Raw genomic sequence first — 22128 nt, 5'->3', positions numbered from 1 at the left:
CTATATTATCTTCATTCATTATTTTTTTTATGTTATTTTACCTATTTCATTATATGAAACAATTTATTATAATATCTTCACTAAGAAATAACACTAATGTTCGACTATAAGAACTTCTGAAAATAAAAGTTAGTATTTCACTAAAAAATAATCTTAACTATTCAATTACCTTTGTAAATGAAAAAAAAGAGCAAGTACATATTAAAAATTTTAAAAAAACTTACACAACCAAGGTTTTTCACAAAATTATTGATTAAAATAGGAAGAAATGGATTTTTTATTCCCTCTCTCTCTCTCTCTCTCATTATTTTTATCAATTTCTCATTTCGTTAATTTAAAATGAGAAGTCTCTTGTTATTTTAACATTTTGAAAATTTTGTTATTCTTTCCACGTGTTTTATCAATTTGAGGTACACAACGTAAATTTTATGTATGAAAATATAGCCATAGTTAATAAAAATTATAATATCTTCACGATCATTACATTAGATTTCACAACATTATTGAGTACATAATATCATTCTCATTTCTATTTAGACCGCTAGTAACAAAATCACTTCAATATTAATACTGTTACTGTGGTTAGCATTACCCCTTTCCTTACGAATCAAACATTTAAATAAAAATGAACTCGATATGAACTTTTAAAGTATTTTTTTAAAAAGTAAAGCTATAATTTGTAAATTTTCTTTCTCATTCTTGCTTTCAAGTTTTCTTCCCCTAAATCTACTATTCAAAGGTGAAGGACTTCCTTAGTATACATCTCCCCATCTATCTGTTGTAAATCGAACGGCAGATGCAGATATTGTTACGAACCCTAAAACCACATTCATAGAAATGAAGGAGAAGGAGAAACGGAAGGAGTTACGCCCAACTTCCCTTCTTTCTCGAGCATTTGGAGAACGTTGCAAAGTCTTGGGTGGTTGGTTTATTCCACTCACCCAGGTCTTCCTCCATCACCAGCAGTTGTTCCGTTTTCGACGACCATAACCATGGAATAGTTAGGCACAACTAGGGTTTGAAAGTACGGTAGTTGTGATTTCTCCATCTATAAATACCGCATCTCATTTGCTTCTGAAGATGTATCTCGCACACTCACTTCTTCATCTTCTTCAAATCCTACTCCGTTCACCATCTTCTTCCTCTTACCTTTTCACATTCTTTCTCTTTCTCTCTCATCATTTAATATTTTACTTTAGGTTTATTGGATTATTACTCTTTTAAGAGTAACTTGCTAGTTCTGATCCTAAAAAATTTCTAGAAAATTCTTGTTGTATCTTGGGGAACTTGCACAATACACCGCGGATAAGTTCTTACAGAGAGTGGTTACTCACGCCTCGGGAAATTAATTTTGTTCGTTTTAAATCCTCAATTACTACAATCGTAAGGACTTATGGGTGACAAGACGGACAAAACCAACAACGCTGCTCCGGAAACGTCAACGCAACTCAAACCATTTTTTCGAAACCATTTCCAGATGTTTCAAAAATTGAATTCTTCATTAGTCAGAATTTTCGACGTTGGCAAGAACGCGTGTCCACCCTATTGGACATGTATGAAGTTGCTCTTGCACGGTTGCGAAACAAGTTGATGATTGGATCCATGCAAATAAGGTATGTCGTCACACCTTACTTTGTGTTATCTAACGATCTGTTTGATGTCTAAGTTTCTTATAAGAATGCAAAAGATATTTGGGTTTCTCTTATCCTCAAATACACTGTCGAAGACATCGTCAGACAAAGGTTCGTAATCGGAAACTACTACCATTGGGAGATGATCGAAGGCAAAGACATCAAAATCCAGTAAAACGAATATCACAAGTTGCTTGAAGATATCAAAACTGAAAGCATAACCTTACCGGATGAATTCGTGTATGAACTCTTGATCGAAAATGATGGCATTTCATGAAGGTCTTCTTGAATCATGTAAGAAAAGTGGTGCGGAAGCTATGAAGGTGTGTGAGCAAGATCCTCCTAAGAGTGGTGTTGATCTTGAAGGTGCATGAAATGTATGATTATAGGGAGGTTCGGCCAGCCCAAGGAATGGTGAAGGATGTGAAGTTTAGAGCCTAGAATTCTAGGAGAAGCAAAGCTTGGCACAAAATGGTAGCATAACTTTACTCACAATAAACTTGAAAATACAAGGTGTAGGCTCCTCTTTTTATAGGCTAAAGAGGACCATAATGCAACCCTAATGCTAGCCAAATGAAATGTAAATGTGAAGCACATGGGTGCACAAATGAGCACATGGGGAGGGGTGTGTCTAGTTTTTATGCTCACCCCCTCCATGGGCTTTCTAGACCGGCCTTGGTAAATTTAGAGGTTTTTTTAGAAACTCTAAGTTTACCTAGGTTGGTGTTTTAGGTGCCAAAATTAATTCTAAGAAAATTACAAATAAAGTTCCTATGCTAATTTTGACAAGAAATTAAAGTCTACTCTACAATAGAGTTTATGGCATTTGAACATGTAAAAGAACGTCTTCTTGGATCCTCTTGGCCATAACTCTATGGTTGGCCCAAATCTACCCTTTGGTGGGCTTGCATGTGGGCTTGTGCTTGGGCCTCTTCCATCAGAAAAGTTTTCGCAATCTAGGACGAATTACAAACAAAAAACAAATGTCATTATCAGATCTGATCACCCACATCATCATTGAAGACACAAACAGGAAGAAGTGCGTTGCTGCAAAGGCCAAAACTTTGTCTGCCAAAGCAAACATGGTAGAAGACAAACCAACTCCAAAAAGGTACGAGAAAAAATATGATCACAAAAAGAAATATAATCATAAATTCTCTCGTCCCAATGGAAATAACCTCACTTTCAAGAAAAAGGGTAATTGCTTTGTCTGTGGAAAGCCAGTTCATCATGAACCTCAGTGCAGACAAATGGCCAAAAACGACTATCCTCCTAAGTAATATCTAGCCGAAGGGGAAGATACAATTGTGATATTCATTTCACAAGTAAATCTTGTGACAAATGCGAGGAAATGAGTGGTAGACTATGGGGCTACCAGAAACGTCTGTGAAAACAAAAATGTGTTTACCTCCTACACAAGTGTGGGGCATGGAGAAGAACAAGTTTATCTCGGTGACTCCAACACAATTCCTGTCCTAGGAAAAGGAAAGGTTCTTCTGAAGCTCACATATGGTAAAACTCTGGCTTTGAATGATGTGCTACATGTTCCATCAATTAGAGTTAATTTGATCTTTGTGGCATTGCTAAGCAAAGTTGGGGTTAAAGTGTCATTTGAATCCGACAAGATTGTTATGATAAAAAACAATGTTTTTGTGGGAAAGTGATATTGTGATCAAGGTCTTTTTGTATTAAACATATATGAAGTTATGAATGAATCTGAATCTTCTGCTTATATTGTTGACTCGTATGATATATGACATGCTAGATTAAGACATGTGAATTCCTCGTATATTATGAAATTGCAACGACTAGGATTAATCAACATGCATGACAAACAAAATAGTAAATGTGATGTATGCGTACGAAGAAAACATGTCACTCTATAGAACGTCAAACTGAACTTCTTGGTTTAATTCATACCGACCTTGCTGATTTAAGACAAACCATGTCCAGAGGTGGTAAAAATTATTTTGTAACTTTTATAGATGATTTTTCTAGATACACCAAAGTGTATTTAATTAAACATAAGGATGAAGCCTTTGACATCTTCTTAACTTATAAAGCGGAAGTAGAAAATCATTTGAATAAGAAAATTAAAAGAATTAGATCAGATAGAGGTGGTGAATATGTTTTATTTAATGATTATTGTGTAAAAGAAGGTATTATTCATGAAGTAACCCCACCGTATTCACCTAAGTCTAATGGAGTAGCTGAAAGGAAAAATAGGACTCTTAAAGAAATGATGAATGTCATGCTTATTAGTTCTAATGCTCCTAATAATTTATGGGGTGAATCTCTTCTTACTACGTGTTTTTTGCAAAATAGGATACCACATAGGAAAACTAGTAAAACACCCTATGAGTTGTGGAAAAGTTATCAACCTAATCTGAAATACCTAAGAGTGTGAGGGTGTTTAGCTAAAGTGATGTTACATGATCCTAACAAAAGGAAAATAGGCTCTAAAACATTTGATTGTATGTTCTTAGGATATGCAGAACATAGTGCTGCCTATAGGTTTTTAGTTCTTAATAGTGATATAATTGAACGTAACACTATAGTAGAGACAAAAAAACGTTGAGTTCTTTGAACACATATTTCCTCTAAAGAGTAGTTGTACATCTGAACAACCTATAAATAGTGCTAGTGATGCCTTGAGTGAGGATGTTAAGAAAAGTAAAAGACAGAGAAAGGAAACATCATTTGGAAATGAATTTTACAGTTATCTAATTGAGATAAGGCCATTAAAACTGAGCTTGATTCAATTAAGAAAAATAATACGTGGACCTTAGTAGATCTGCCTAAAGGAGTAAAACTCATTGGTTGTAAGTGGATCTTTAAGAAGAAGTACCATCCTGATGGATCTATAGAGAAATATAAGGCAATATTAGTTGCTAAAGGTTTTACTAAAAAACATAACATAGATTACTTTGATACTTTTGCACCTGTTACTAGGATTTCCTCTATCCGTGTGTTGCTAGCCTTAGCATCTATCCATAAGTTAGTAATTCACCAAATGGATGTTAAAACAACTTTTCTGAATGGTGAATTATAAGAGGAAATTTATATGACTCAACTTGAAGGATGTGTAGTTCCAGGTCAAAAGGAAAAAGTGTGCAAACTTTTAAAACCTTTGTATGGTTTGAAACAAGCACCAAAACAATGGCATGAAAAACTTGATAATGTTTTACTTTGTGAAGGTTTCTCTACCAATGATGTTGATAAATGTGTGTATTCTAGATCTAAAAATGGTGAATATGTCATTATATGTTTGTATGCGAATGACATGCTAATTTTTGGTACATGCAATGATATAGTTTTTAAAACAAATTTTTTTCTTGGATTTAAGTTTGAGATGAAAGACATGGGGGAAGCAAGTGTGATTCTAGGAGTTAAAATCATAAGGAAGGGAGATAGTATATTACTATCCCAAGAAAAATACACTGAGAAACTTCTTAAGAAGTTTGGTTACTATAACTCACTAGTGCAGAAATATAAAATAAATGCGGCTATAGAATCGCATTTGATCAGCACACATTCGTAAATCAGAGAGATACAAATGTGGCCATAGAACCGCATTTGTAAATCTAATTTACAAATGCGGTTATTTAAAATAACCGCATTTGTATCTTCTTCTGAATGCGGGTTTAGGGTTTAGGGGTTTAAGATTTACGAATGCGGCTCTGGTAATAACCGCATTCGTAAATCACATTTACAAATGCGGCTTTGGTAATAGCCGCATTTGTAAATCTTATTTTTTGATTTACAAATGCGGCTTTGGTAAATAATCGCATTTGTAAATAGTGTTTTTTTTTAAAGTGCAATCTGTATTGTCCCTAAACCATAAAAATTAACCTGCATAATGATCAAACTCAGCCAGACAAATACAAAAATATAGATATAAATTTAAGAGCATCAAAATGTACATTTACAAGTAATCAAATTACATATAATAAAACCACTATTGGTTACCTATGCTAGAGTTATAAAATTTATGAAATATGTGGACCAAGATTCTGTAACATATTAAATGCCTTCCGAATTCATTGGTGTTTCTTCTGTGAATAAATGCATTGCAAAATATAGTTGACATAAATTAGTTTTTAGATATATATATGTTCAAGAATTATAAAAATGATTTAACATATAGTACCTCTTTCCAACCAGTTTTAACACCTAGTCTTATAATGGTAATCATCCATTGCATAATGTAATAGCCACACTCATAGCTTCCTGGTTGTTTATTACACTATAATTAAATAAAAAGTAATATGTTAGTATATTGATAAACAATGATAATAGAGAAAGAAAAAAATTACAAACCTTTATTCTTATCCAGTTCAAATTATTTGAACTGGATCGACCTTTTAGGATGTTATATCCACGCCATGAACTGGTTAATACAAAAAACCTCGTTAGTAGATGGTTAATTAGTAATATATACAAAGTTAAGTTTATAATGTACTTATGTATCAATGATATCCTTAAATTTTGTGGGAATCTTCTTGTGTAGGGAACAAAACCACACAACAGTCTTATCAACCATTGATAAGACAAGTAACTGCCAATGATGCCTATATCATCCATGAAAAGAGTTAGTAAATATTTAAAACATGAAATAATAATAATTGATGAGATATTATTAAACTTACTCATTAATATAAGGGCATAAATAAATTTGTTTTCCCTCCTTTTCCAGGGTGTTAGTGATGTATGCTTGAGTCTCAGATGAGTTTGGTCCAACGGGATTAGTATATGCAGGATCTAAGAATCCATACATATTTTCCTTCCCCTCAGTGATACAGACTCTATGCAAAAACCTACAAGTTTTTAGTTAAAGCATAATCAATAATAATTTAACATAAAGTAAATTGAATAATAGGTAAAGATACTTACATCATAAAAAATTGAATTATACTTATATTGAGCTCTTGATTCCCAGATATAAATTCTGATAAATCTGTGTTGTACATCAACCGTGGCAGTTCAGTGTTTATTTTAAAAAATGTATCATCCCACGGAACTGGAAAAGGTTCATTGCTAATCTGACTAGCAATGAGACGTAAGGAAGCTATAAGATTGTCAACTGGAACCTCACGCTTCTTTTCCGGACTTGGTGGCCGAAAAGGTTTCTACAAGATAAACAACATTTGTATTAAATTATATGTAATATATAAATATAAATAAAAAATAATATAATGAAATGAAATTATTACATGAGGTTTGGGCATAGATCAAATGAGCTCTCTGGGCTAGGCAACGAATGTCTGAAATGCATCGGCCACAGTGGTTACCTCATCTGAAGGTAGTGGAACACGAGCATCAGGAAATCGTACTTTTTCAACTGTTACCTTCGCCACATCAGAGGAGAGAGGAACGTTATGTAAGGTGGTGGCGTTTTGATAGACTTTTCCAAGGGCCACCACCCGAGGAAGTTTGCCGCCCACTACCAGTAGCCTCACAATCCTCCGTCTGCCCATTGATATCATCCCCTGATGTTGGAGGAGCCGCACAACTCCCCTTTGTGCTCTTGGGAGTGGGACTAACAAGGGGTTCAATCGGCTCAGCACAAACTTGTTGCGATAGAAACTCTTGTCACATTCGATCATTCTCCTTTTTCATCTCTAGCCACATCAAATCAGTCTCCTTTCTCATCTCCTCCATTAATTCTTCACGTATCTTAGTCTTCATTTGAGTTTCTTTCTCTTTGGAGGAGGAGGATGACTGTCGTTCTGAAACTCCAAAATATAGTTTAATTCCGACCCCTTGTCCAGCTGCACGAACACGACCAGAGTGCCCAGGTCGTCCAATTGCTTCAACCAGGATATCGTGACGACCTTCAGCAACAAATTTACCGTCGGATTCCAAGGAATCCTGCAAGAGTACACAAAAATCATATTTTCAAGCATTAATATAATTAATGCTTTAAAATAAATGAAAATAAAAAAAATAACTTACAATTTTTTCGATGATAACCCCGGATTGCTCAGAACTTGGTGCACCCGACTTTTTAATTTGGGCCCTCTTCCATTTTACATGGCGAAAAGGTGGTGATGGAGGAGAAGTGACCCCTGTTTCCACATTTTCAGACAACGTCCCCTGTTTAGATTTGTCCTTTTCCACCATCAGTGCTTGCTCAAGTTTTCGATACCCCGAACGAGACATAACGTGCGGGGTAAGATTCTTCAAAGCTATCTCTTGAGCTTTCTTCCGACGATCGTGTCATAATTGAAATAAACAAACTGAAGTAAATAAGATAAACTTATTAATGTTATATAAAAGAAAAAAAGTTAAGTTACTTCACTTACCATCCAAGCCTCATTTTGATGGCTTTCTTTAAAAAGACGCCATGTCTCTTCATCAATATGTTTGTACTTTAAACATGGATTTTCGTCTTTAAGGTCGCCAAAAATGTATCTCGAAGTCAGTCTTGACTTAAAGGTACGAAATTTGAGTCCGATATTGGATACAATCTTTGATCGAAGCGGTTCCACATCAGGAATTTCAAAGTTTGCCTGCAAAATAACATCAGCAAATTAAAATTAATCAATGAATATTAAAAAGCATTATATCAAAATGTAAAGCTTACCAGAACATCCTCCGAGATCATGTTCCGGTCGACCTCTGACACCTCATCCCATGAATTAATCAGAATGGAGAGCCTCTCACGAGAAACAACTCCAAGATAGCTCATAAACTCATCTGCCTTAGGACCAAAAGCCACTCCAGTGTTGACGTCAATGTCAACAGGTGTCTTCTCACCAGCAGCACGTCTCAATGCTAGACACTTCAATCTAGTAGGTCCTCTGCTGCCTCATCCGGATCGAGGTTTGAGTGGGGCCTGATCGTCATCCATGTCTCTGTTAAAAGAATTAGGTAACAAACATTAGTTAATCTGCATCGAATTAAAATCTTATAAAAATAATACATAAAAATCTAAATCTAAAATGCTTATTTACAGGTTGCATGGGGGTTGAAAGTTCATATGTAAATTCCTTCACTGTGGTCTTTACGGGTTGCATGTACATCATCAACTACATCGTCATCTTTATTCATTATCTTTGGTGTGAATGAACAGGGGTCACCATTTTCAATATCATCTATGGTCTCCCCTTGTTTTTTACCGTGTAAAACGACATACCAATGTTCTGACATAGGATCTTTCACGTAGAAAACTTGAGATGCTTGTTGAACCATTATAAATGGCTCATCTCGATACCCTATCTTTCGAAAGTCCACTAGTGTGAATCCTGAATCATCAATTTTAACCCCACTTTTATTGTCAACCCATTTACACTTGAAAACTGGAACGAAAAACTTAGTGTAGTCAATCTCCCATATCTCTTCTATAAACCCATAGTATGCCATTGATCCAAGTACTGGATTTGTATATTTCGAAGTCGAAAACTGCATTGACTCGGCTTCAAGAGTAACACCAGAATTTTGAACTGTACTCTTTTCATCCATGGACTTCGTGTAAAATATACAATTATTCACTTCGTACGCTGTACATGAGATGACATCAAACTTCAATCCAGCAGCCAACCAGGTCAAGGTCGCTGATGCCGTTGAATCCTTGAACACCACGTCTTTAAACCAAGGCATGAAAGTTCTATTATGTTCCATCAAGACCCATTTCTCTGCTTGTATTGGGTTATTTGCCTTCACAATGGCTTTATGAGCTTCTATGTAAGGTACAACTTCATCTGTGTTATTCAATATGTACAAATGTGCTTGCAAGACTTCTGATCGAGATTTTCTTACAATATTCACACCACGTAAACATTTACTTGTAGAACGCCTGTGGTGCCATGAATTAGCTGGAACACCTATTGGATTTGCTTTTGTCATGTACTCTGAACAAAATTCAATACTTTCTTCATCTATGTACCTTTAAATCATTGAAGCCTCTGGACGATAATGATTTTTCACATAACCTTTCAAAATTTTCATATACCGCTCAACAGGATACATCCATCTTAAGTACACTGGTCCACACAATCTAACCTCTCTTACCAGATGCACCACTAGATGAACCATGATGTCAAAAAAAGACGGAGGAAAAAACATCTCCAATTCACACAAGATAACAACAATTTCATTTTGAAGTTCATCTAGTTTTGAGGGATCAATGACTTTACAACAGATGAAAGAGAAGAATGAGCACAAACGGGTTATGGTATGTCTAACATTTTTTTGGTAAGATCCCACGGATAGCTACCGGCAACAACTGTTGCATCAAGATGTGACAATCATGAGACTTCAACCCAATTAACTTCAAATCTTGCATTGACACTAGACTCTTCACATTTGAGGAATGTCCTTGTGGCACTTTCACACCTTTTAGACATTGACAAAAACTAATTTTTTCATCTTTTGACATTGTGTAACAGGCTGGGGGCAAATATGTACGCTTACCCATTTCTATGGGTGCCAACTCGCCGCGTATGTTCATCTCAATCAAATCTAAACGAGCATTTAGACCATCCTTCGTCTTCCCGTTAAGCTATCAATTAAGCTATCACACACATTCTTCTCAACATGCATTACATCTATACAATGTCTGACTTCTAACCTCGACCAGTACGGAAGATCAAAGAAGATTGATTTCTTCTTCCAAATATTTGTCACAGATGACTTTTTTTTTACTTACCGAAGGTGTGGTCTATGTTATTTACCTTTTCGTAAACCTCAACACCGGTTAATGGAGTTGGTGGACCACTACCCTCTTGGTGTCCATTAAAGGCTTTTTTCAACCTCTGGTAAGGATGATGACTTCTAACAAACCTCCGATGCCAAAGATATACTGTTTTCCTTCCATGTTTCAATTGTTGAGAAGCAGTGTCTTCTTCGCATATTGGACACGCTTTGTGACCCTTAACACTATAACCTGATAAGTTACCATATGCCGGAAAGTCATTGATGGTGCAAATTAACATGGCATGAAGCTTGAAAGTTTCATTAGCAAATCTGTCAAATACTTCAACACCCTGGTCCCACATTAACTTCAAAATCTTCTATTAGGAGACTTAGATAAACATCAATATCATTCCCTGGCTGTTTCGGACCGGATATCATCATAGACAACATCATGTATTTTCGCTTCATGCACAATCCAAGAGGTAAGTTGTAAATAACTAGTAATACAGGCCATGGACTGTGTTTTGTACTCATATTACCAAACGGATTCATTCCGTCTGTAGCTAAACCAAGTCGGATATTTCTTGATTCTTTACCAAACTCTGGAAAGTCATCATCAAATTTCTTCCACTGAATAGAATCAGCTGGATGTCGGTACGTGCCATCGCATTTCCTCTCATCTGCATGCCATCTAAGATTCTTAGCATCGTCTGGGTTTGCAAACAAACGCTTCATCCTTGGAATGATGGGAAGATACCACATAACCTTCATTGGGGGTCCATGCTTTTCCATCTCATCAATAGAATCATCATCTTTTTGTTTCAACTTATAACGTGATAACCCACACCTCGGACAACTTTTCAACAATTCAAAATCTTTCCGGTATAATATACAATCATTAGGACATGCATGTATCTTTTTGTACTCCATACCCATTGGACAAAGAATCTTTTTGGCCTCGTAATTACGATTAGGTAGAGTATTTCCCTCTAGAAGCATATCCTTCAATAGCTAGAGCAATTCCGTGAAGCTTTTATCAGTCCATCCGTTTATTGCCTTCAAATTCATCAATCTTAACACCGCCGACAACCGTGTGAAGTTAGTTGATCCAGGATACAAAGGAGTCTATGCATCTCTTGACATACTTCCATATCCATGCGCTTTTGCAAAACACTAAGCTCCCACATCACGAATCATGTCCTCCAATCGATCATCATCTCCATCATCGTGTACTGCTTCATCCATGGTAGAACCCACATATTCTTCAGTTACGGAAACACGTGGTAAATTTAATAATTCACCATGCCATGTCCAAGTTGTATAAGATCGAAGAAACCCATCACATAGCAGGTGTTCCCTCATGATATTCACATCCAGTATCCTTCCATTCAAACAGTTAACGCACGGACACCTGATCTTTGATCCATCATGACCACTAATAATCGCATTACGCTGCGCAAATTGTATAAATTCTTCTACTCCCCTTTCGTACTCATCACTTATACGAACAACATTAATCCAACCTCAATCCATTATATATTCTGGAATAGTTAGGATTTTCTAATAATTAGTATTCTATCTCACACATTTACCGAGGGTCGAACACCCCCAGACTCAATCCAAACACGATAATTCTATTCTAAAAGTAACAACTAACATAACATAAAACTTTTATTAAAACGTAATTAACAACTAACTAAATATATAATATAAATTTAAGAAAATACAAATTTATATATAATAATATATAAATTATAATACACAAAAATATAAATTCAAAATATTAAATAAAAATTCAAAAAAATTTAAATAGAACACCAACCTTTCCGTGAACCAAGGTTGCTGGTGATCGGAGTGGCAGAGGCACGCGACAACGGCGGCGGCGGAAGCGGTGGCGGTGGCGGAGCAGCGACAGACCAGCGAAGACCAAATATGAAGGAGCAATTCCAATAGAACAGTAACCTAAAATGCCAATGCGCCAACGAAAACTAGTAAGGAACGAAAATGCCAATGCCAACGAAAACTAGTAAGGAACGAAAATGCCAATGAAGAGATTCGCGAAACTTACCATGGCGAAAAGGAACGAAAATGCAGAGAAGACGCGAGCGCAAGAACAGTGAAAACGAAGGCCAGAGCGGAGAAGAAAGTGAAAGTGTGAAACTGGAGTGGCACGCTTCAAATTTTTAGGGTAAAAAGCATTTACAAATGCGGTTCTAGAGTAAAACCGCATTTGTAAATCAAATTAATTTCAAAAATGCCACCGCGTTTTTTACAAATGCGTTTAAGCGTAAACCCGCACTTAATAAGGAGTATTCTTTTAATCTTTTTGCACTAGTGACTTTAAGTCAGTGAGTACCCCTTATGATGCTAACTCTAAATTAAAGAAGAACAAAGGATAATCTATTTTTCAAACTCAGTATGCCCATATAATTGGGAGCTTATTGCATTTAATGAGCTTTTCTAGACCAGCTATTGCTTATGCTGTAGGTAGACTGAGTAGGTACACTCAATGTCCTAGTCAGGATCATTGGGATGCATTTGCGAGACTCATGAAATACTTGAGAGGTACAATGGATTATGCCATTGAATATAGTGGATTTCCCGCTGTGCTAGAAGGGTACAGTGATGCTAACTGAATCTCTGATTCAGATGAGACCCAATCCACTAGTGGTTATGTATTTACACTTGGGGTTGGTGCAGTTACATGGAGGTCAGTCAGGCAAACTATTATTGCAAGATCAACAATGGAATCTGAGTTTGTTGTTCTAGAAATGGCTGGCAATGAAGTTGAGTGGTTGAAAAACTTCTTAGCAAACATTCCATTAGGAATGAAACCAACCCCATTTGTATCAATGCATTGTGATTGCATATCAACAATAGCTATAGCTAAAAATAAAAGTTACAATGGAAAGAATAAACATATACAATTGAGACATAATTTGGTGAAATAGCTGTTAAAGAGTGGAACGATTTCTATAGACTATGTCAAGTCAGAACGGAATTTGGCAGATCCTCTGACAAAACCCCCTAGAAAAATGATTTTAGAAACATCGAGGGGAATGAGACTTCAGCCACTTGCAAACAAACAAGTGATGAAAACCCAACCTTTGTGATTGGAGATCCCATGAATAAGGTTCATATGGGTAAAAACAAGTCACTTTTTAGTTCTGCTAGCACTAATATTGATTTAAAATCAATTTTGTCCATTCCTATGGTGTGTGTGAAAGTGCTAGATACTGCATTATCCAGAGGATAAACTTTGTGGTTAAAATTCAGAGGTAAAAGAGTTTTAACGATTTACAAAGTTTTAATGATTTTCATATCCTTTATGAGTGGTGTATGATTTGCAACATACACTTGAAGAAATCACCTATATGAGTGTCAAGTGGGGCTGCTTGCATGAGATCTTGGCAAGATCTTTATAGCACTCATGAATATCGGACACGCGCATGGCCTAGTAGCGCAACACAGTGATAACAACAAGTAATGTGGGGTGTATTGTGATTGATAAACCTCTAACACATACTAAGTGTCTTGGTTCATATAGCTTGATATACCAACTACACTATGTGTTAAATTCATTAATCTAAGACTGGTTCATATAGCTTGCTATACCAGCTCTGATGCATTACATCTTAGATGAACCCAAAATATTCTTTTTCTTTCTTTATCTCTATGTTTTATCTTTTGCAATATGTGGGGGATTGTTGTAAAAACCGAACGACACTATGTAGATATTGCAAAAGGGGTTATGAACCCTAAAACCACATTCGTGGAAATGAAGGAGAAACGGAAGGGAGTTACGCCCAACTTCCCTTCTTTCTCGAGCAGTTCGGAGAACGTTGCAAAATGTTGCAAAATCTTTGGTGGTTGGTTCCTCCACTCACGCGAGTCTTCCTCCATCACCGGCGGTTGCTCCGTTTCCGGCGACCATGACCATGGAATAGTTACGCACAACTAGGGTTTGAAAGTGCGGTAGTTGTGATTTCTCCATCTATAAATACCGCATCCCATTTGCTTATGAAGATGTATCTCACACACTCACCTCTTCATCTTCTTCAAACCCTACTTCATTCACCATCTTCTTCCTTCTTACCTTTTCACATTCTTTCTCTTTCTCTCTCATCATTTAATATTTTACTTTATTATAATATTTTTTGGTCTATTGGATTATTACTCTTTTTAGAGTAACTTACTAGTTCTGATCTTAAAAGTTTTTCAAAAAATTCCTTTTGTATCCTGGGAAACTTGTGCAATACACCATGGAGAAATCCTTATAAACCGAGAAGTCCTTATAAACCGTGAGTAACACCGTGGTTACTCACGCATCATAAAATCAATTTTGTTTGTTTTAAAGTCTAACACACTTTGAATGAGCGCAAATATTTCCCATTCTTCACATCTCATATTCCTTTCCCATTACTCTTATATTTTACTTTCCTACAAAATATCAATAACTTCTATTTCCTTTCTTTTTATCTCTCTCCAGGCAAAGAAAAATTATATCCTAGAATCATGTTTCTTTTCTTTCTATTTTCCCCTTTTTTTTGTCATTTCTATATTTTACTTAGGAAGCATGTCCCTTTCCACACGCTTCTCTAATGGGGAAGCAAAAGAACAGTGGGGTTCTTGAAGTTGGGTATGGGTGAAGAGTCCTTCTCTTTAGTTGTGCTGAATTTATATATATATAAACATTGGGCCATATTTTGGGCAACAGCCACAGTAACAAGACCCAAGGGCATCCACCACCCACCGCCTTCACCCTCAAACATAACAAACAGAATTCTAGTGAAGTGGACGCGAAGAAACGAAGCTTCCAATCTTCATAAGATATGTCTGAACTCAACCCTCTCCTTTGTCCAATCCTAGTACTTAACTCCCACCTCTAAACAAACCACCTTATTCTTCTCTCTCGCACACATTCACTATCTACCTACCCAAATATATATACCCATCTTCTTCATCCCCTCACCATTTCATTTTCTTTGCTTTATAGTGGAAGCCACACAAACATGAACATGAAAGATGGCGTCATGCTTGCCAGAAAGGCAGAGATAGACACAAGGGCGCCATTCCGCTCTGTCAAAGAGGCTGTCTCATTGTTTGGTGAGAAAGTCTTAGCTGGGGAGGTTTATGCAAGTGCAAACAAACTCAAAAAGGTTGGTTCTACACATCTCTTTCTTTATTCATCACTCAATTACACACCTACATGTATCACCAAGTTTTATCTATAGATGGTGGTACCTAAAAATATCTTACATATGAAATCTCTGCCTTTATTGTTTTTCTTTAGTTAATTCAAATTTTCTTGATAGGTGTATTCTAAGCTACTAAAAAGTGGATTTTAAATCTCATTCAGCCCTATTCACCCTATAAAATCGAGATTTGCATCCATTTATATACAATAAAATATTTTAATTTTTAGTAAACTCTAACCCAACCCAATTAAAAAATTAATGTATTCTATATAACATCACTTCTGACGGATTTTCACATCCAATTTTCAAAACATGCTACCCAAAAACTGCTTTCACTTGTTGGTTTTTCAGCGACCAGTGCCCGTAAGCATCAATTGTGTTGGCCTTGAGTTTCTGAACCAAAAGTAACATTTTTGTTTGAGTCCCATTATAGAATGTCATTTTACAAACATTTAGATGGTTTAAATTGTCAATATTTTAGTCCCAAAATTTCAGACAAGAGGATTAGATGATAAATAAATGTTTCTAGAGAACTCAGTCACGGAACCATTCGTAGCTCCAATGTTATCCTTTCTTGTAACAGGGTGCAAGCAACAAATGGTTTATTCAGTTGCAGACCGTGTCATGTGCTTTCTTGTATTTGTGTGCCTTGCTTTCTTTATCGTGTCACAGAATAAAGGCACTGAAAAACAACATTAAGTTTGCTTTTGCACGTACCATATTTTAATTACAATCTATTCATTGTATGTCTCAAGCTTTCCATGAAGTACTGAAATATTATACTACTCTTTGATAACTTTTTACTTTACCTTCTACATCATTACTTATTTTCGAGTCTCAATATTCTATCTAACATTTCTATCGTAATTAACCATAAAGTATTACGAAAGTTTGTTCTATAAAAATGATTTCACGTAAGAATATTATACTGTGTGAATTGCTGTAAATCTAATTTAGTGTTATGTGGACATGAACGTGGCTATAGATAGCGAGTGGAGGAAGTGAAAATGGCATGGAGTACTCGAGAATTGAAAACGTTGAAGCTGAGCTAGAGGAGACGCGAGAAAACCTGCAGAGGGCAAAGGAAGAAAGCATGGTGATGGCGCATTGCCTCTCTTCTCTGCAGGAAGAGCTTGAGCGCACGAAGGGGGAGCTTCAACAACTGAAGCACCGGGAAACAGAGAAACATCTGGTGGAATCTGAAATCGAAGACGTGAAGTTTGTCGAGAATTTAACCACGTTTGAAGTGAAAAGTTCGAGGTTTGACGAGGAAAAGATGGAGTTCCAGAAGAAAAGGTACGTGACGTTCGCGAATCCTCCATCGGTGTCTCATATGATGCTACCCCAACACGGGGTTGAAAAGTTGGAAAGGCACCCTTCTCTGAGGAAGAAGAAGAAGAAGTCATTGATTCCTTTGATTGGAGCTATTTTTTCAAGGAAAAAGGGGACCCAAGAAGTTCCATGACACAATTCCAAACACGTTTTCGGTTTAGTAATATGTTAATTTACCAGAATAATTGCCTACTGCATTTTGTTTATAGAGTTTTTTTTGTCTTGTTTTTTCTGGAAAAGTTTATTTTCTTGCTCACTGTAACAGACTTCAATGGCAGATAGACGGTACAATCTTGTTAAACTCGTGAGATGCAACTAGCTGACTAGCAGAAGATGGATGCATGTTGAATGTGGTTAATGTAATAAAGGACACCATTACAGTATAAAATCTTCTTTTTCTCTATAAACATGAACCCACACAATCAAATTAAAGCCAATTTGTTCCACCTCAACAAAATTGTAAATTACAAGTTGTGGTCTCAAATTTTATGGGAATAGAATCCATATATGTAGAAATGTGGCACTATATAGCACAGACACTAAAACAAAAATTGATACGATAATACAATACGGATATGGACACAAAAATACGTATAATTTTTAAAATGTAGAATACATAACACATATCTATATATTATATAATTATAAATTAAATAAATTAACAATAAAATATTTATGTGCACAAATATGTTTCATATTATTTTTTTTGGAACAAAAAGATATTTTTCATGACTGATTCAAAAAGATTTGTTTTTTATTTTTTTAATCATAATAAAAATTTATACAATAAGTTTGAGTTTTTAGAAAATTAATGTATTTTTTATTTTCTAAATTTTGATAGAACTGATTTTTAGAAATCCAACAAATACTTTTTGAATTGGACACTTCATGGATACGTGTCCTACGAGTGTCGGAGTCGGATACGAGTATCCGACGCCATTTAAGAGAAGTGTCTGAGCTTCATAGATGTAACATTTTATTTTAAGTTTATAATTAAGTTTCTTAAACATGTAATTAAGAATTCTATTAACAACCATGTGATTGGAAAAGACTTGACAACATGTATTTTGATCATATTCTAGTAAAGGAAAAAAAATCTGTGAACTTCTGGACACAGTACATAATAGAAAAAGCACTATGCAAACAATAAAACTTTGATTTATTCAAATTGCCGCGCGTTATAATTTAAGCTTAAAGTTAATTCTAACAGGCCCAAAACGAAAACGAATACGACTACGATTTATATTGGATTATAGTAGTTTCACGCTATCATTTTTTACACTACTATTTAACAATTAATAATATTATTATTTTATCTTAAAATTTTGTTTATATTTATTTTTATTAGTTAAATATAATTTTTTATTGTTAAAAGAAGTTGTAAGGTGGAAATAAAAGAAAAAAAAATAAATGTTATAGAATTGTTATTGATTTATATTACATATATTACAAATAATGTTAAATTCAAGTAAAATTTATAATTTTAAATGAAAACATTTTATAATTATTTAAATCATAAAAATTTGAATAAATTATCCTAACTGTGTTTTTTTAATTTCCACTCAAACCTCTTCTTTTACTATCCTACATCAACATATTTTAATTGTTTAAAAAAGTTACGCTGTGTATCTCTACAAGAAATGTAACCATTAACATTATAAAAAAAAATACAGATTTACGTCTTTAAAAATTAAATTATGAGTATCGGCTGAATGTAATATAAAAGATAAATAATTTATATAAAAGTATTTCTCGAAGACAAAAATCATGGGTCAAAAGTTTAAGGGATGAATTTTGTACTATATTTCATTAGTATGTATTATGACATAAATTTTAAGATTCAAAATTTTAAGAATAACAATCTTTTTTTTTTCTTAATTTTAAAAGTTAAATACAAATAAAAAAGTACTGAAATGTGGGTTTTTTTTATCATGATGGGGTTTTTTTTCTGGTTTTTACCAAAATGGGGTCCGTTTAAAAAAAATTACAAATTTAGGCAAGTCGTACCTAATTGGGACGACTTCATATGCAGAAGTCGTACCTAATTGGGACGACTTCATATGCAAAAGTCGTACCAATTAGGCACGACTTCTGCCATGTCATACTAAAGTCGTGCCAACTTGGCACGACTTCTGCCTTGTCATACTGAAGTCATGCCAACTTGGCACGACTTCTGCCCCGTCATACAGAAGTCGTGCCAACTTGGCACGACTTCTGCCACGTCATATTTTTTTTTTTTTTTTTAATTTTATTGTTTATATATTGGATAGTAAGTTATGTAATGTTAAAAATTAATTTGATACGTAATTTTCTAAGAGTGTTAGTTTTAAGGAACAAAAAATTGGATAATCGTGTATGGATCATGTTTGACAATAATGTAATACAATAACTTGATTATTTGATTAATTAAAAAAATGAAGAAAATTGTTATTGGATTTGGAAATAAATACATAAATGAAAATTTATTGTATTTGGGAAATAAATAGAGAATTATTGTTGTGAATTTGCAAAATAAATAGCATGAGAAGTAATGATTTTACAGAACACGTAATAATGAGAAGAGATTAATTAGAACTAAACAAATTAGTAAGATTCATTACAAGATATAAAATAAAACTATAAAGTTGAACTAGAAGTAAATTATTTATGGGAAGACGTGACACAACGTGGCAGAAGTCGTGCCAAGTTGGCACGACTTCTGTATGACAGAGCAGAAGTCGTGTCAAGTTGGCACGACTTCAATATGACGGGGGAGAAGTTGTGCCAAGTTAGCACGACTTCAGTATGACAGGGCAGAAGTCGTGCCAAGTTGGCACGACTTTAGTATGATATGGCAGAAGTTGTGCCTAATTGGTACGACTTCTGCATATGAAGTCGTCCCAATTAGACACGACTTGCCTAAATTTGTAATTTTTTTAAACGGACCCCATTTTGGTAAAAAAAAAAAAACCCCATCATGTTAAAAAAAACCATGAAATGTGAGTTTTATAAGACTTTTACATTAGAAAAAAAATTACAATAAGATGTTAAATTACAATATGATTTTGCAACATAAATGACCAAATTTTTTTTAAAAAAATAAATAATACTTTAAATTATAAATTCAAAATATTTTAAAAAATATTTAAATTATTAAAGATTGACATAATTGATTTTGAAACCTTTTAAGCTCTATGTGTATTTATAAATCTATTCCAATTTGATTAGATTCTGTTTGATTTAGGTTTAGATGTATAGTAATTTTTTAATAATTTCCCCACATTTTTTTTACGTTTTCAATCGAGGATAAAGTTATTAAAAAAAGAATTTATATAATTCATTTTAAGGATAATCCAAACATAAAAGTGTTTTAATACCAATTTAAATATTACTATTTTTTGGGTAGATTTTATTCTCAGTCTTTTATATTTAATGAAAACCGAAATTAGCTGCAAAATATAATTTATAAAGCAATATTTGGATTATTGTTGGATTTCCCACATAGTATGGTCAATCTACTTTGAAAAAACTTCCTTGTATTTTTAACCTAAAAAAACTCCTTTCTAATTTTAAAAACATAAACATAATTAATTTATGTAAAACAAATAGCTACTGATTGATATATGCCTTTCATCATGATTATTGTTTTTCGTATAAATATATCTTATCTTTATTATCACTATAAGAAAATGATGAAATAGAAATCGATTTTAGAGAAAAAAATAATTAGTTGTTATAATGACTAAATTATAAATTATTTTAGAGACTAATTTTTTTTAGTTTCTAAATTAGTTTCTATTATTATTAAATGATTTTTAAATTGATGTCTAATTAACGATCAAGATTCTTGTTATCAAATTTAAAATCTAAATAATTGGTAATTAAATCTGGATAGCTAATTAGATACCAATTTTAAAACTATTTAACAATAATAAAAATTAATTTAGAAACCAATTTTTTTTTAATCTCTAAAATAACTCTAATTTAATCATTATAACAATTAATTATTTTTCTCTAAAATTAGTTTTTTTTTTCATATTGTTTCATTAAATATATATTTTCCATTCCTAAGACGAAAGTTTATGTATAATCTGAGTAGATAACGTTATATTTTGAAAACCAAACAAAGAAGCAGCGAAAGAAAATATTTTGAAAGTGAGAGAGAGAAAGATAACGTGAAGACTGGAAAAGTAGGTCCTTCGTATAATGGTGGTGTTATTATAATGTGCTACTTTTGATTGTAGATGCTTAACGGAGTCCTATATTCATCATTACCGATGATGGAATATTCATATTCTGCCCCTGACGTGTTATTGCGTTAGCAAGGGAAATACCTAAAAGCTGAAACTTGGGTAGGTAGATCCACTTCAAATCAGTCTTCGCTACTACTGATATGAAATCCAATTTTATACATAGTAATTTTGTTTTGCAATTCATGATTCACCCAACCTCGTCCCACAACAAAACACAATTCAAATTATGAAGAACGTAAAAAAGAAGCCAAGGAATCGATGTAACTTCTTTATGCAAAATACAATGCTCTCGTATACATATACATCAACCACTATGCATAAGGAAAAAAATATAATTATAAGTATAAGGAAGAACATTGATCAAAGGTTGTTGGTTAATGAGAGACTTCAGACAACATCAGATTTTCGACCGTCGAAAATGCCATCTTGCGCTGACTTGTTGAAAAACTCGATGCAATCCGCAATGGCCTCGTTGTAATGCGAGTAGGAGGAATAGTAGGAACTGCATGAAGTCTTGGGCGGTTCGAAGCGGTCGGAGACTTTGTGCTTTGAATCCTTGGAGCGGCGAGGTACCGAGAAAACAAGGCGCATGAAGATCTTGCGGAAGCGTTGAAAGAGGTTCATGGCGGAGAGGTTGTTGAACTTGGGAGGAGGTTGAGGGGTTTGTTCAAACGACGCTTCTTCTTCAGTAGCCTCTTTTATTTGAATAACAAAATTCTCTGTTCCTCTGAGTGGGTTGTTCATGTGCATTTTTCTCTCCCTTCTTGAAATATATAGGTATAGTTATGATGGAGAAATATGGTTTGGTTAATTTCGTGGAGGTTATGTATAAAATGGGCGAGGAAGGGAGCATTTAAAGCTTGAGATTATATTCCATATTGTGAGGCAAAAAAGTAGTCCCATGTGCCCAAATCATTTGCATGCCCTTCCTGTCCTCTGAATTTGGTTTCTTTGCTTGTTTTGGTTTATTATGTTCAATTAACATCCTAAGCTAATTCATCAGTTGCTGTGGTTGATTGATTAATTAAATGGTAGGAGGAGAATAATTAAATGGTAGGAGGAGAATTAGAGCTGATTTGCTATGGAACATACACTAAC

General features: G+C 34.4%; 2 protein-coding genes across 2 annotated transcripts; one reads left to right on the top strand and one right to left on the bottom strand.

Annotated features, from left to right (window-relative positions):
* The first annotated feature begins 15067 nt into the window (after nt 1-15067).
* LOC137822785 (WEB family protein (DUF827)) lies at nt 15068-17205 on the top strand. The gene is made up of 2 exons (XM_068627782.1): nt 15068-15427; nt 16452-17205. The coding sequence occupies exons 1-2, from the start codon at nt 15281-15283 to the stop codon at nt 16929-16931; spliced, it is 627 nt and encodes a 208-aa protein (XP_068483883.1). The 5' UTR covers nt 15068-15280; the 3' UTR covers nt 16932-17205.
* Nucleotides 17206-21166: 3961 nt separating this feature from the next.
* LOC150025122 (uncharacterized) lies at nt 21167-21881 on the bottom strand. Its single transcript, XM_090295768.1, has one exon. It carries the CDS (start codon nt 21778-21780, stop codon nt 21418-21420), a length of 363 nt encoding a protein of 120 aa, XP_090151894.1. The 5' UTR covers nt 21781-21881; the 3' UTR covers nt 21167-21417.
* Nucleotides 21882-22128: the final 247 nt, after the last annotated feature.

Source organism: Phaseolus vulgaris, chromosome 9 (genome assembly GCF_051622355.1).
Source record: "Phaseolus vulgaris cultivar YP4 chromosome 9, ASM5162235v1, whole genome shotgun sequence".
Taxonomy (NCBI): Eukaryota; Viridiplantae; Streptophyta; class Magnoliopsida; order Fabales; family Fabaceae; genus Phaseolus; species Phaseolus vulgaris.
This window is presented reverse-complemented; position numbering and strand designations above follow the sequence as displayed.